The 16,419-nt window shown below is 38.8% G+C and overlaps 1 protein-coding gene across 5 annotated transcripts in view; it reads right to left on the bottom strand.

The window, feature by feature from the left end:
• LOC112108480 (collagen alpha-1(XI) chain) overlaps positions 1 to 16,419 on the bottom strand; it is a 221,790-nt gene that overhangs the window by 82,583 nt on the left and 122,788 nt on the right. For all 5 annotated transcript variants that reach the window (XM_026655480.2, XM_026655483.2, XM_026655482.2 and 2 more), the window contains 6 exons: positions 13,287 to 13,340; positions 8,704 to 8,757; positions 6,186 to 6,230; positions 5,974 to 6,027; positions 5,844 to 5,888; positions 1,937 to 1,990 (listed from right to left, as the gene is read on the bottom strand). In XM_026655480.2, the coding sequence (XP_026511265.1) occupies positions 1,937 to 1,990; positions 5,844 to 5,888; positions 5,974 to 6,027; positions 6,186 to 6,230; positions 8,704 to 8,757; positions 13,287 to 13,340 (306 nt within the window). The remainder of the gene's footprint in view (positions 1 to 1,936; positions 1,991 to 5,843; positions 5,889 to 5,973; positions 6,028 to 6,185; positions 6,231 to 8,703; positions 8,758 to 13,286; positions 13,341 to 16,419) is intronic.

The following is a 16,419-nucleotide window of genomic DNA, read 5'->3' as shown; positions in this document are numbered from 1 at the left end:
GGAGCGGGGTGGGAAAGGCTGGGACTTCCCAGTTGGTATGGGAGCATGTGACCTCTGTGTGGGTAATCTCATCCTCCTGTGGATCCTCTTGGATCAATGTTTCTTATTCCAGCAATAAGAAAATAGAAGTGGAACTCTACTTGACCTTCTGTGCCTCTCCCATGGGTTTTACCAATCTGGTTTATTCATTACAGTAGGACTACTCACAGGGAAAGGTACTACAGAACAGAAGTATGAGACCATGGCAAATTAGGTCCTACATTTTTGAAAGGCTATAAACTAATCCTGGTCAATCAGGAATACATGACTAAACCAAAATTGTATCCAGTTTGTGCAATGTACTCCATTTAGTAATCGTCTGCCAGTAACAGACCATATAGTTTTATATTAATTTGAGAATATTTTAGGCAGAAGGGAAAAGGGAGGAAGAGAGACCTCTAGTGGTGGCTAGTCATCTCTGTGGATGGAGGAAAGAAATCAACAGACACATCAATTTCACTCTACACCCATCCTCTTAATATGCACAGCATACTAAGGCTCATCAGGATTACTCTGTATAGTGAATATCACATACTCTCTAAAACATGTTGTTCAGACAAAGTCTGGTGCTACACTGACAACCAAGTACAACAGTAATATAGGAAATGAAATACACTACACTGAAACCAGTGTCCTCTGTATTAATCAGATTGCAGGATTATGATTTTGTTTTCCCATTATACTACTTTTCAACCTTTTTTTTTCTTGTTGTTCTATTATCAGTACTGCCCACTTTATATTTTGTTCTTTAAAATTGCTGAAAAAATTCAGTCCCCATTTTTACATTGGACCTGTATGGGCACCTGATAAAAATGCCATTAGGATTGTTAACCAGCTAATTCCAATAGAAGACTCTGGCATACCTATCATTCTAAACCAAAGATTCTTTTGATCTCAGAATATCAAAGCCTTTCCACAGATTTTTGGCTGTATGCTTGGATAACTTATTCAAAATAAATTCCATCAGGATCTGGAACAGAAAGTAACAGGGAGAGAGAAACTGTGTGTAAACTCAGTGTAGATATCTTTAGGATGAACTTTGAGGAGCTAATTATGGGAAGTGATTTCATGTAAATGAGTTTTCTCCACTTCACAGCAGTCCAGTTCATTTGTCTTGTGTGCATGCACTGGAATAGAGATTTTTTTAAGCCTTCCATCAAATGAGATATAAGGCTAGGTCTGTTGCAAAAGTCTTGGATCACTAACATTTCAAGGTACAATGCAGCTACCTAGCCAAGGTTCCCATTATTTTTTATACAAATAAATAAAATTTAGGAAGGACTTAAATGACAGGCCAAAACAGCTCCAGAATGAGCTATGTGTCAGAAATCTGCATTTTTAAACAATATATGTATGAGGTGGATGGATTTACATGACAGATTTCAATGGCTAAAAGTATTCTTACTGATTAATCAATTTACACTGTGACATACCCTAAATATGTATTTATATATAACAGTATAGAAAGCCTCTAAATAATTATATGGTAACCCTTAGTGTGCCACATTTCTCATACATGATAGCTAAGATGTCTCTTCTTCCTTTCCTTTTAAAATACCCTACTTTTATAAGAATATTTACATCGGCAAAAGACAGGGAACTCAGTCCTCCCACCAGTGAATATCATACGGACTGCAACATTTACAAATAGAACAGACTCAGCCTTTACTTTGAATATCTGACTTCTTTGGTTTTATGTAACAGGCTTTATGGTACAGAAGCTTAGGGGAGGTTTTCCTGCTTGTAATCCTCATGCATTGAGGGACAGACTTGATTAATTATAATACAGCCCAACACCTCAGCTGCAAGCTCTAACACACTTGTTCATACATTGACTTCAAAAATTTTCTCTGCCAAATTTGCATAATTATTACATATACTTTAAAAAGATACTTACAGGAGGTCCCTTTGGTCCAGGGAATCCAACAGGTCCTTGAGGCCCTTGTGGTCCCTAATATGAAGATAAGCAAAAGGGTAAACTGTATTCCAGATGCTATAATGTTGGACTGAAGAGTTTGCTTCAGTTACGTAACACAAACTCCATGGATGGACATGTGGATAAAGTGAGCTACATATTGCATGTGAATACTGTTAGCAGTTCAAAGTCCCACTAGAACACCTGTGTGGAACATACAAAATTAGGGCTCACTAATTAATAAGAAACACTGATTATTTTTCTATGAAGTTCAGTTCCAATAAGAGATGTGCAATTGTTCTTAACCTAACTGCACTGCAGCTTTTTGTTACTCATATTGGCCAGTTCTCGCACTCAGCAACGTATTGTCAAAATCTGTAGGTACTGTCGAAATTACTCCTGCTGAATGGGAAGTATCTTAATGTCTGTGTCTCTCAAGAAAAAAATTCTTGCAAGAAAAAAACAAACAGAGGAGCCGTTTCCGAAAAGATTTTACTGTATGAGATTTTTTTGAAAGTTTTAAAGTAGTAAAATAAACAAGTAGCTCACATGATGACTAGTTTTAGACGCTGTCATTGAAAATTAACCAAGACCTTGTCACTTTTACTGTAAGCATTTGCTGTTGATATGCTGAATGGGGCCTAGTATCAGATTATTTTAAGGCTCTGTCTGTGTTAGAGCACACACTATACAAAGAACTAAAAAAGGAGCATTCAGATCTTACTTTCTGTGGTCACACAGCAAAAATATGTACCCTAGTCATACAGTGCAAGACTTGTCCTGCTCTACCTGGTATATGATGTGTGGTTTTACTAAGACATCATGTGTCAAAATGTTAGAAATTTAAAGCAAAAGTCCTGAAAAGAAAGATAATTCATAAGGGATGGTGATTTTACGTTCTGCTCCTGTGATAAAGCCCTGGCTGTCTCAGAGTTCCTTAAACCTCATTCATTGCAGACTGGGACGTCAGGAAATGCAGGCTTTGAGCCAAATTATGGCTGTCTCTCTTGCAGTGGGAGAAGTGTTATGTACGCGTGAGGGAAAGGGTTGTTTGTTCAGTAGCAGGCAAGATTTGCCTCTAAGTGAATCTGAGTCCTATTTAAAACTTGATTATCATTTATTAGTGAATGAGGCTCAACCAAATGGTTAACCAGAAACTGTTCAAAATATACATTTTTTCTGAGATTTTATAGCACTATGCACATTTTCTAGAGCATTATCTATAAATTGTACCTGTAACTCCAACCCCCACCCCTAAGTATGCTCCATATGGTACATTCCTTGATTCAACTGTCTGCATCACACCCAGAAACAAAAAAGGTAAGGAGAGTTGCTTACAAACCAGAAACTCTTAACAAAAATAGGACAACATTTGAGGAAAAATATTAAAAGTGGCTGATCCACTGTCCAAAACATGAAACAAATTGGTCCCTCTCTGGAATACGGTTAGAAGAACAGAACTCAATGGTTTATTTATTGCTAGTAGCACTTTCTTGGCCATAAATCCATTTTCCCCTTTGATCCTCAAGCCACAAGGCTGTCTAATAAAAAGAAATTTGCATTTTTTATTTCATAATATGAGTTGCAGATTTCAAGCTAGTAGGAGTATGTGAGAAGAATACTCTAGAATTCTAATATCACATTATTAAATGTACATTTCCTTGTGTCATTGTTTTTTAAAAGTTTTCTATAGAGGATAGATGTTTAATATTTACATGGCTAGCAGCTGGAATATTTCTAACCAGACAGAAATGGTCTTTTAAAATTCCTCTCTTTTTTGGCTAACAACTCTCCCCTCTGTCATATGCCTCATTTTAGAGCACATGGCCACAGTACACAAGGGCCACTCCCAGATTAACTGCTGGTTGAGCTCCTGTGACACAGCATACCTTTGAGCTAATCCATTCCTCTCCATTGATGCTTTTTCTGCTTCCCCTCAGATCTGCCCATTGTCTTCTACCTTCTTGCCCACTCCCTACAACACTGCCTCCTAACTCCACTCCCCTTGACTCAGCCTTCCAGCTCCTTCTAGCGCTCTGCTTTCCAGCTCTCTGCAGCCTGTCTCCAGGCTCTGTGATGTGGAGAGATCTACAGTTTAACCTGCTACTCCCACTCAACATTCCTTCCCCTCCTCCAATCAATCCTTTCCCTACCCCGGATTTCCACTTCATCTGTTCCACACCCCTAACTCCCACACACTTCCCACTTCACCCACCTCTTCCCTCTGCCTCTCAACTGTGGTTCATTCCCCACCTACCCCTGTTCCACTCAGCTCTCTACCTTTCACCTGACACCCAGCGGTTCCCTGCCTCTTCCATCACCACCATCTCCAGGTCCCCAACTGTCACTCCAAACCTCACCTCCTGCTCTGTATTACCCCTACTCCAGTTACCACCCTTCAGCTCCACCAGCAGCTCAGCTGGACTCTGGGGTGAGATTCTACTCCAGGGATTTTCAGTTAATGAAAAATCACAGGAAATCGATGAAAGGCTTATTAAATAGAACCTATATTTTACATGTAGCTGTAATGCATTTTTCTGCATATGTTGAATGGTTTTCCACCAGAAGTGCTGGCATACCTTTTGTGAGCAGAGATTTGACTTTTAACTTTCATAGAAATATACAGGCATGCACATTCCATTGTAGGAGGAGATGTTGATTAAAAGTTGACACATTCTGTTTGCAATTATATGGGAACGTTCACTATATTTGATTCAATGTTGGTTCCTGCAGACACTTAAGCTGTGAGAGCTTGAGATGTCTGTAAAACAGATTCTAAACAAAACACACTTCTACCGTCTCCTAATACTATTTCTATCATACATCCTTGGTCTCCAATCTTTAACTTTGCAGGTGTTGTTGGCCATTACTGCTTTTCAGACTTCTCACATGTTCCCAGCAAAGTTTGTTTGTTGTTGCTGTGCATCTGTTAGTGCATTCAGGTATCAATCCTGAACATGGAAATGTGGCAGATGATGTGGCTTATCATAACATGGGACAACACTAGGTTGCGTAAGAAACTACAGCTTGAGCACACTGGAATCAAACATTCTTGAGGTCAAAAGGGAAAAGTAATCTCAATTGGGAACTCAGTTGTTGGTTTTGTTTTGTTTTGTTTTTTTAAAGGATACCATCCATGTGCTCTATATGGCTGTGTAAAAATAAGCCACAAATATGTTCGTGTGAAAATTGGGATGAAACAAAATGCAGTCATCCAAACTTTAGCTTCTCCAAGTAACCCAGTCAAAGGGCAGATTTACTTATCTGTAGGAGTTAAATTGCTTGTTCTGTGATTACAAATCAATTTTATAATTTTTCTATGTGCTACTGCATAGTATACAGACTCTGTTTGAGTGTGTATTGATTCAAATTTAATATCATGCAGTGGATTCTATTTTACCCAGCAGTAGGAGTTCTCAAGCATGTAATTAGGTGATTAGGACAAAAGAATCAGTTCCTGTCAATTTATTAGCTTTTAGAGGCATTGAGTACTTTTAAAAACCCAAATACTAACAGCAACTCTGCTGAACGGGACATTTTTATTAACAGTGAGAATCTCATAAAGCTCAGAAATGTAATTTGGTTTGTTTGAATATGCACCCAAAAATCTGGATGGTGATCCCAACCTCATCCCAATGATCCCAATCTCTTAGGTATGCAAAACTGGGTGTCTGAGAGGAAAAACAAGCTTTCAAGGATTCCTGCTTCTAGCTGGGCAGGAAGGACAGCAGTGTAAGAAAGTCCACCCTTGAGGTACAGTATGACAGTGCAATTGCTTCACATCCTAGCCAGAGAAGTTCAAAGACATGAGAAAGTGGGGAGAGAGGAGAAAGAGAAAAGAAAGAGATGCAGGAAATAAAGTGAGGCGGAAAAGCTATTCCAGACCTACCCTTTCACCTGGTGGGCCAGGAGGGCCATCACTGCCTGCAGTGCCCTAGAAAATAAGAACAATTTGTTCAAAGGTGAAGCCTGATTTTCTTTGAGAAACAGTTTTGCAGCAAATTGCATCTGACAATTACCTTAGGGCCTGGTTTTCCCGTGGGACCTCGTGGGCCTCTTGATCCCCGTGGACCCTATTGATTTGAGATACAGATACAAATGATGATAGTCATACAGGACAGTGTGTCAGAGTCAGCCATGCATTTTTACAGTAGGTGTAAAACATCACAGAGGTGGCAATCACTAAGGGAATGCAAGTAATGGTTTTAAACAAACAAAAGGAAGTACATACCGTTGGTCCTCGCTGTCCCCTGGGACCTGGTTTGCCATGTAAACCCTGCCAATGAAAGTTCAAATCAATCATCTTAGCATGTGGCATTTGACTGTGAATGAAAGTTTTGCTGTTGATATGAGGCAGTGTGCAGCTCTCCTAGGACTAAATGCTCTTTTTCCTCCTTTCTGCTGTGCATTTTAATTTAAATAAACATGTTTTTGCTAAAATTGACCATCTTGCTGAAATCACTGTGCATGTAGCTTTATTCATTGGCTTCTACGTTAGGGCTAGATTCTGCCCTTGGCACCAGAGCATGTTAATGTTGCTGCATGGCCCATTCACAGCCACTGGAGTCCCTGAGAGGAATTCTGAATAAGCCAGAATTTCTCCTTGGAGCTCCCTGGCAGCAGGCCCACTGCACCATACTGGGAGATGGTACATCACACTCCCTCTGGACAGCTCCACTGGCTAAGAAGGGAAATAGCACTGGCAATCATCTTTTTGTAGGAAGGAACAGGGACCATACTGCATAGTCCTTGTACAGAGCCAGCATTTTGGCCCTTAAAATATGTAGCTCCAATATATCTTTCATACGGAGAATCTATAGACCCCTTTCATGAGGTAGACTTTACGCTGGGATTGTAATGGATTCTAATGTGAAGAAGCTTTTAATTCAAGGAGCCATATTCTCCTGATAGAAAAAAGAAACACTGTGACTTTTACTTGTTAAAATCTAACCAGTGGAAATGGGATCTTCATATGAAGTTCTCATTTGAAAAGAATTACATGCATATTCTCACTGTTTTCTCATCATACAAGAGAATACTATTTTAGTACTAGAATACTACTCAGGTTGTAAGCTCTTTGGGTATGTCTACACAGCAAAGAAAAAACCCATGTCTGGTCCATGCCACCTGACTCAGGCTCGCGGGACTTGGGTTACGGGGTTGTTTCACTACTTTGTAGACTTCCGGGCTTGGGCTGGAGCCTAGGATCTGGGACCCTGTGAGGTAGGAGGGTCCTAGAGCCCAGCCTTCAGCCCATGACCAGAAGTCTACACAGCAGTGAAACAGCCCTGCAGCCTGAGCCTCACAAGCCCAAGTTAGCTGGCACAGGCCAGACGTGGGTGTCTAGTTGCTGTGTAGACCCACTCTTGGAGGGAGGGACTGTCTTTTCATTGTGTTTTACCACAATGAATTCCTGATCCATGGTTAGGTCTTTAGACTATACTACTATTGCTACTACCTGTCACAGATAAAAGCCAGTTATGCTGGCCCAATTCAGAAGTCCATGGTAAAATGCCTGGCTGAATTGAGGCTTTTTTTTACATCTAATAACTTTATATTTTCATATTAAAAGTGTGTTCTTGTGCATGTTACAGGTTCAGGTTTCCTAATTTAGCCTCCTGATTGATGGTTCAGAACAATGTTTTTTAATACTGCTTTATCCAAAAAATAGGGTCTGAATGTGTTTTTTCTTTTTTTTTAAACATTCCTTGTTGGTCACAGTAAAAAAAGAACTGCCTTCAGCTCAGCTAAAACCCAGGGCCGACCGGGGGGGGGGAGGGGGAGAGAGGGAGCCGATACAAATTACCGGGGCCCGGCTTCCCCCCATCTTGTCGGCCCTGTTTAGCCGGTCCACCCTTGCTGGAGGGCCCAAAAAAAAAATTTCACCAGGGCCCAAACCCGCTCTTGGTGGCCCTGCTAAAACCATTCTTAAGAAAAAAAGCAAACTGAAAATGTAGTTGTTTCTCAAAATTTTCATATTTAAAGTGGTGAATCTGTGCTTTTGATTCCTTGCTGCTAAATAAAATTGATTGGTAGGCACAGTAATGATATTCTTTACTTCAATCTGACTTAACGTCTCACTGAGTTGTCATCTACGAGTTCCAAGTCATCCTTTCACTTCTGATAATGTTATCAGCTTTCTAACAACACGATCAGCCACATCTAGTTGAGCTTTACAGGCAGCAGTGCAGTGACCTTCTTCTTACCCCCCCCTTTTCTTTCATTATAGTTGGAGATGCTGCATATTAGCTTCTCCCCATGTGCTTCAAAAAATGAAACAGCAAAATCTGACATTTTACTTCCACTTGATAAGTATATGTTCTTCATCCTGCTTGTGATAGTCTGATGAATCAGAATGCATAAAAAATCCAAGTTAAATTGCATGGTATCTAGATAATTCACAAGATAGGAAAATAGTTCTTGCCAGTGGTCTACCTAGTCCACTTTCAGTCCATCTTTCAGAAGATGAAAAACACTCCCTAATAGACAATTGAATAAGCTACCTGGTGAGAGAACTTCTATCTATCCCAGATACTGAGTGGTTATGTTAATGCCCTGAAGCATGAGGATTTATGTCTCATGTAGTTTGATCCTATTTTATGTAACTGCGGATGTTCAGTCTTATCCAGATAAAGGCCCAGTGCTATAATATCTCAATGTTCTCTTGAAGCTTCTTGTCTTTACATATTTTAGCAGAGAGGTCCACAGGCTAATTAAGCATTGTGGGTTTTTTTAAAAGTATATCATACCCTTGCACCTTTCTCTCCATTGGCACCTGGGAATCCTGGGAAACCAGTGGAGCCCTGTATGAGAAATGAATGCAAATATCATCAAATATCTGTCACACCACCACAATACATCCAGTACTTAATCTAGAATTAAAAGCATATCACCAGATTGATGCAAAATGTACATTACAACTAGATCAATGGAAATAGTTTTTAAAGATGTCAGCTCTGGTGAATATCTAAAAATTAACTTACCATAATGCCTCAAGTCCTGAATGCATTAAAAACATCAACATAAGTAATAACATTATTTTTCATTAACATCAATAAGAAAGTGTTTGACAAATCTTTTCCAATTTTAGTTAACAGTGAGAAAGAAAAGTTCATTAACCATCACTAGAAATGATTTTATTAGATCATGACCAATGAAATAAATCTTGGGAACTTGCCTCTGCTGAATCAGAGTGGCAGAACTAAAATCATTTTCTTAATGCAGTATCAGTGCCGCACAAGAGCATTCTTGTGGGCCTTATTGTTCTTTGCTCAGCTATTTAAGAGGGCTGATTTGCACTTTTGTTTTCAAGTGGCTGTTACTGTGTGTTCACATTCACATTTCACAGACACATTATGACTAACATTAAAAACTCCAGTTCTATTCAAGTTAGGTAACTCAATAGAAAGCATCTGTTTTAGCAGAACTCCTCTTTACAGAGATCTGTAAACGCAGCACTGACAATCTAAGTGTGGTTGTGCAGTGGGATTGCATAAAGCCCAGAGCATAACTTGGGCTGAGTTTCAGGAAAGAGTCTTGAATCTGGGATGATACTGCTTGCTAAACCCTACCTACACCTTTTCCCCATCTCCCCTGACAAAGTCCACCATGCCTTCTGACTTCAATAGCAGTTGTATATATGTATTTATTTGAAGAATAGGTCCTACTATTTATTATGGACACCTTCTCTCTCATATATTTTCAGACACCCACGTCTATATTAAAATATATATAATACCCTAACAAGCTCTCAGATTAGCTTTAATACTGGAGGGTCTCTGCCAGGATTAGACAGTGTGCAGTTAGCAAAAAGCCCTGAGTTTCCTAGTCAGAAGAAATACTTTTGATGAGATAACCAGTAATGCTTTTCACTTACATGGAGACCATACCTTTACCAACCCTGATCAGCAGGGATATTCTTCAAGGGAACAAGAGCTCCTCAAAAGAGCTTCTTGCTAAGTGATGCCCCTCTCTCATCTTTCAAATGAAAATGATACTTATGTTCCAGTGTTATGATCAACATTGACAAAGTTGGTCGCTTTATTCATAAAAAGGTGGCCATTGGACAATCACATGCAGTTACTCTATGGAATGGTGTACACATAACAAATTTGGAGGTTATACGCTGTTGTGGTGCATGAAATTTAGGCAAGCAAATGGATACTCACAGAAATTAACCATTAACCCTGTCCCTAGGAAGCGTTCACTGTGAAGGAAGAACCTAATATTCTACGGTTTACAGAGAGAACTTAGAAAATGTGGTGACCATCAGGAAAATATTTGTTAAACTTAGCTAATGAGCTACAAATGTCACCATTCCCTCCACCACAACAAAATGGTTACAAGGAGAACTGACATGAGTCAACAAATACAGCTGTTTCCAGGATCTATTCCTTTCTCTCCCTGCCCCCCCATGTAATCCTTTACCCTTTCTACTTCTGTCATACCATTCTGAAGGATAGTGCTGGCTTGTCAGCTGCCTGTGCACTGATTTGCTAGGGGGGTGACCTGGGGTTAGAAAAGACCATTGACTTGACACAACTTACTTTCAAGTTATGGGAGATGAAAAATCACAGGCATGTTTGGTTTGGCCTGTCAATAGGGTAGTACTGGCCATATTCTGCTCAGTTCCCTGCTGCGAGAGCTCATCCATCTTTGTATGCACAACATGTTAGTGTGTTTTTTATTATTGGTTTAGCAACAGGTAAACAGCTAGCTAAACTGTAAATGGCCAGAGTGTAAGAAAGAACTGCTCCATTCTCTTTGTAGCATCAACTAATATTATTTTCTCTATTTTTGTTTTTAAGTTCTTCATGGTTTCCTATTAATATACTTTATTTATGACAAGGTATTCCATTTATCCACTAACTAAGTTGTCTTTGGGGGGTCAGACAACCCCAGTGCTGATGGTTTTAGTGAACAGAGAAAGGAATTTCTTGTTTGAATTGTTTTCACTGGTTGTGATTCAGTGTATAAAACCTGAAGAAAGTCTAATTTTGTATGAGGCCACAACTGTGCCCTTAAAAATGTGTGTTATCGTACAAGAGAGAAAAACTGTTCAGACATTAGTATGAAAGGCTTAGAATACTGTATATATTAAATATTTATAGCTAAGTACTGAAGTATTCCTGCAATCAAGCTGATGAGTACTAACTTTAAGAAAAATATAGTGAAATTATCTTATAATGGTACCTGTGCCTAAAAACTGCACACAGAAGCAAATTCATGCAAGGCAAATAAGTGGTAGAAAAAAATCACCTTGAACCATCTACTGACTATTGGGACAGGACTTCTTATTTCCTTTAGACAACCATTATAGATTATATGCACCTTTGATTCCATCATCTTTTTTAATGTTGATTTCAACAGGACTATGGGTAGAAAAACATGCTACCCAACATGCGTGAGGGTGGCCAAAGAACAGGCCCTGAGTGACTTGATGCATTGTAGCAGTCAATACCCTTTCTAATCTGGTTGCCTAAACTTCATGGAATAGCCAACAGTGAGTATAATTTGAATTAATTTCAGTTTTAACTTAACTTAATTCAATTTAACTAAATTCCCAGTGACATCTATATTGGAAAATATCCACCAATTTTCTTTGAAGTGTACTTGTTTTTTGTTCTTAATACTGAATAATGTAAAACCTCTTTGATCTTAGACATTTCAAAAGAGAACAAAAAGGAAGACTGAAATCTCAGACATTTAGGTTAAAAGGCAGAAGCAAGAAAGGATCTCTTTATCAAGAGTATTCACCTTGAGAAACACTTTCCTTAGACTCCTAGGGTCTATTTTATTAACACGGAATATTCAGTGAATAAATACTCTTAAGAGAGTTTACTTAGCAGAAATATAGGGCCAAATTGTAGGCTACAGGCATAAAAAATACTTCAGTTAGTTATCCAGAAAGCGTTTATCTCTGTCAAAAAAAATCACTAGTTCAAATTTGGAAGTAAGAACAGATCCTAGAACTTAGACTAGAGCAGCGGTTTTCAAACTATGGGGTGGACCTCCCAAGGGAGGCGTGGGAATGTGTCAAGGGAGGCCCGAGCTGTGTGCTTTTTTTTTACGAGCTCTGGCTGCCAATCCCAGGTGGCTGAGGCTCATATAGAAGGACCATGGCTGGCAGTATATGTACTTGTGTGTGGAGGGGGAGGGGGAGGTAGACTACTACAGACACAAAGAAGGGGAGCTGATCAAATAAGTTTGAGAACCACTGGCCTACAGGAAAGCTCAATATTTTACTGAAATTACATTGAGTCCTGCTAAAGGGGTAAGAGTTTTTCATTTATTGTACTATGCATTCCCAGCTGGTCTCATCTTTGACATACCTCTGAAGGTATGATGTAGAGGGGGACTTCCACAGACAACAGGAAATGTCCCTGACATTTTTAGCGTTCCCATTCCTGCCTAGTCTGAAAATGATTTTTAATAGGTCTTTCTAACGTTTGCTTAGTCTACACTGAGCCATTTCTCAAAGATATGTTAAACTGATCCTTTTAAAATGTAATTTACCATTGTTAAATCTTTATAAATAATTTAGAAACAGAACCAGCTAACACAGATATTTTCTAATGACGACAGAGTCCAAATGAAGGAGGGACAACTGCAAAAAAAAGAAACAAACAAAACAGGGAATTGTGGACAGAAGGTAGGGGATTAACCCAGGAGAAAGAACAAAGCTAAGCATTCTGGTTATATGAATGTCAAGCAACAGACATCAGTCCCTCTTAACAGAAGCAAAGGAAAAATATGGAGAAAACTGTGAAAGACAATATTGTAAGAGTCCAACTCCTATCTTTCATGGTCACACACTTGGAAGTGTGTTGGAGATATTAGATGGCTCTTTCTGTAGCTAGTGAAAGATGGCAGAACCATGGCAGTGAGAGTCTAAGGACTATATCTGGGTCCTCAGACCATATTGCAAATTCCCATGAACATCAGCGTGAGTTCTGGGGGCAATATATGGCTTTTAGTCTTAAAGAAGCAGGAGTATCAGCAGTTGGCTCTTTTTCAACAGTCCATGATGTTTGTAATAGTATATTGCTGGCACAGATATAATGCAAGTAATATTGGTAGGGGCTTAAAAGTTGTATGGTTGAGGGAAGGGGAAAATAGGTCTATAACAGTTGTTCATTATGGACCACTAACACATTTTTTAACATAAATTAAAATTTTATGGTCAGAAAAGACAGAATGAGAAACAACTTGGGGTTTGGATGCTCGTGTCCTCCTTCCTTAAATATATGACTAACAGAACAGCTGCCGTTGTGGTTAATTTGTCCACAGCATATCCACTCTTGAGTGCCATAAATAAAACTAACTCATTTACCTTTGGACCTTGTCTTCCTGGATATCCTGGCAGTCCTGGAACCCCAAGTTTACCCTGAAATTTTAAAAAATATATATTGTTTCTAGTAGTTCTTAGTTGTTTAGTCATAACTTTATATAGATTTTTTTCCTTCCATAACAAATACAATCAAATATTTTATTAAATTTTTCTTCACACTTCACCTATTTCCCTCCTGAGAACAGGTCGATTGGCTTTGTTTCCAAAACCTCAGTTCCAAGAATAAAATCCTAATCTTGTTGAAATGGATGATGTTTTGCCGTTGACTTCAATGAACCCAAGATTTCACCCAAACACTCTTCCAACACTGTAATGAAGTGACGGTGGCAACAAAACATTAACACACCCTTTAACACAAAAGGCAATTACCATAACAGGCCAATTAGTGCTCTTAATGTTTCACCATATCATGGCTAATGTGTTTTCTTTATCTATAATCTCCATGAAAGCCAATGGATATTTGAAGATCAAGCTCTACAGGTTGTCTTGAAGAGTTCTAAACTATCTCAGAAAACATCATTGAAAATCAAACCCCAAGAATAATCCAATATCACATAATATGTGGTGTGTTTTGAGAAAGATGGCTCTCTTCCCAGTATCAGACAGGAAAATAGGCTGAGTAGATTGATGCTATTGATGTTACTAATTCTACTGCCTGAAGGTGGAAGGAGGAACATTGCTGTGTCCAGATTTTGTAGTGTAGGTCCCATTCCATAGTCTTAGGTGATAAAACGAAGAATGTGTGCTAATTTGTCATTTTCAAAAATAAGGAATAGTTGTTTTGGTCTCTAAGGGCCAGAGCCACTAGAGAAGAATATGAGTATTGTAAACACTCTTCCAGTATTCCAGGCCATCACAATTTTGAAGTGTGGTCTCTACAGAAAAGATGTGAGAATGGAACATAATCTTGTACTCCAGCAATAATCTGGGATGCTAGAAAAAAGATATGGGGGAGCTCCTGCCTGGAAAGTGGCATTTGACAAAATAAATGCGTGTTCTTAAAAAAATAAAGCAGATGAATAAAGATGCAGAATATAACTCATGTTAGTGAAAGCTTGTTTGTGCCTGGCAGGAGATATTTTTAAAGAAGAATTCAGCCGTTTATAAAGATAACCACACTGACAGTTATATTTCACATCAAAACCAGTTGAATGCATTAGAACTACTTAAGGTAGCATCCCCTAAAAGAAAAGTTTCACAGCGTAACATTGCATCACACCCTGATAAATTCAGTGGGAGTCTTGCTCCTGATTTCAATGGGAGCCAGAACCAAGCTGACTATTTGGAGTCTTTCTGGTGACGAGATCCTTGCTGCCCATTTGCTCTTTCTTCAGGATGCTCAGCGCTGGCATTATTATTTAAGCAAATTGAGCCCCTTCCTCCTTGGGTGTGGAGGGTTCCCTGGCAGCAGGGCCACATGAAAGTGGGGAACACAGAAAGACCAAAGTGGTCTTCAGGATGTTGGGGAGTTGGGCTGGGTTCAGCACCTTCTGCATAGTGGGGACCTCCCAGTGAGTGGCAGAGGACAGGGCATGGATTGCTGCTGTTACATGGATCTTCCTTTTTTCCCACCCTCATGTTGGTGTGGGAAGATGTTAGGGTCACAGAGACTATTCCAACCATTAAACTGCAGATGCCTTCACAGTGCAATTCTGCAGCCACCCCATGTCATGGAGAGCAGTGAGCACTCTTCCCCAATCCATCACATATTGGCCCAGCATCCAGGCTGGACATTTGACTCAGGATATGGAATATAAGGAGTTAGTATCCATACAAATGGGAATAATCTGGATCAAATATATTTCAGAGGCTCATCTAAACTAAGACAACAGTGATGCTAACTCTTATAATTCTGTCACAAGTCTCCTGGTATTTGGTATTTTTCTTAAAGCTCCAGCTCCTGAAATCAAGAGGATTATGGGAAAATCTCAGCTTTCAATTGGGGGGGGGGCAAGTAACTCGCTAGACTTTGTGGAATAAAGGTGGGAAAAAATGAATCCTTAAGGCTCAAAAACCAGAATACAAATTAACAGAACTCTAAATTTGTTATATTTTAAAATCTTATGAGTTTTTACCCCATCTCATGATTTTTACTCATATTTTGAATGTTTGGAGTTGGCTATACTGAAAATCTCTTTAAATGGTACATTCATTTGTAAATCTCATGACAACAATACACTTTACTATGAGAATCCTAATATTTTCATGTTTTTGCAAGGTCAGATATGGTGTAGGAATAGCCTTTTTCATGGTATTTCAGTACTCTCAGCTGAAAACAGAAAATGCAGCATTCAGAAATTCTATGAAAGAAGCTAACTAAAGAATCAGTTATGGTTTGGGGAAAAGTTCCTATCAATTCTTGTTTTAATAGAAATTGTTCACTGATCCAGTTACAATTGAATACAAAGTGATATCCCAATCTGAATTGTGCTTCCATTCATCCAGGAAAATAGTTCTAGCCTTCTTTTGTTATATGTTCTTTGATTCATGACCTTGTTATCAGCTGGCAGGGTATTTTGCAACATTTTGGGGAACATTAATTCATAAATAGCTCCCAGTAGTTAAATAAGACTGAAAATAACTCTTCTTGGAATGAGTCAACTGACTTTTAAGTTAAGTTATTTGATGACAGCTTATGAATGATTCCAGTATCAAATCATAAATATAACTTTTCCTGAACTTCTAGCATGCCATGTAAATAAATCATTATGAACAGTAATGTTATGTTTATGACAAGAAGCAACTTATAATGAAAGAGGATTTCTTTCTATCTCTACTATCGCTAAAATATGTTCCTTCCTTTATAGTTCCTTCTGCTGAAACTCTAGTCCATGATTCTGGTAATCTCTCTTAACATTGAGTATCTATATTGTCCTTTATATGTTTAAATACTGTATAGACTTTAAGTATTTTTATTAGATCTTTTGTCCTAAAAGATTAAGAGGAACTGATCACAGAAATGAAATGTAATGATAACTTAGATACAAGTGATCATGACATGATCACATTTATAACATGCAAGCAAATAAAGTCCAGATCTCTCTCTCTCTCTCTCTCTCTCTCTCTCTCACACACACACACACACACACACACACACACACACACACACACACAC

Source organism: Terrapene carolina, unplaced genomic scaffold (assembly GCF_002925995.2).
Source record: "Terrapene carolina triunguis isolate 2854851 unplaced genomic scaffold, T_m_triunguis-2.0 Scaffold210, whole genome shotgun sequence".
Taxonomy (NCBI): Eukaryota; Metazoa; Chordata; order Testudines; family Emydidae; genus Terrapene; species Terrapene triunguis.
The sequence above is the reverse complement of the archived record's forward strand: the minus strand, read 5'-3'. Positions and strand labels throughout refer to the sequence as shown.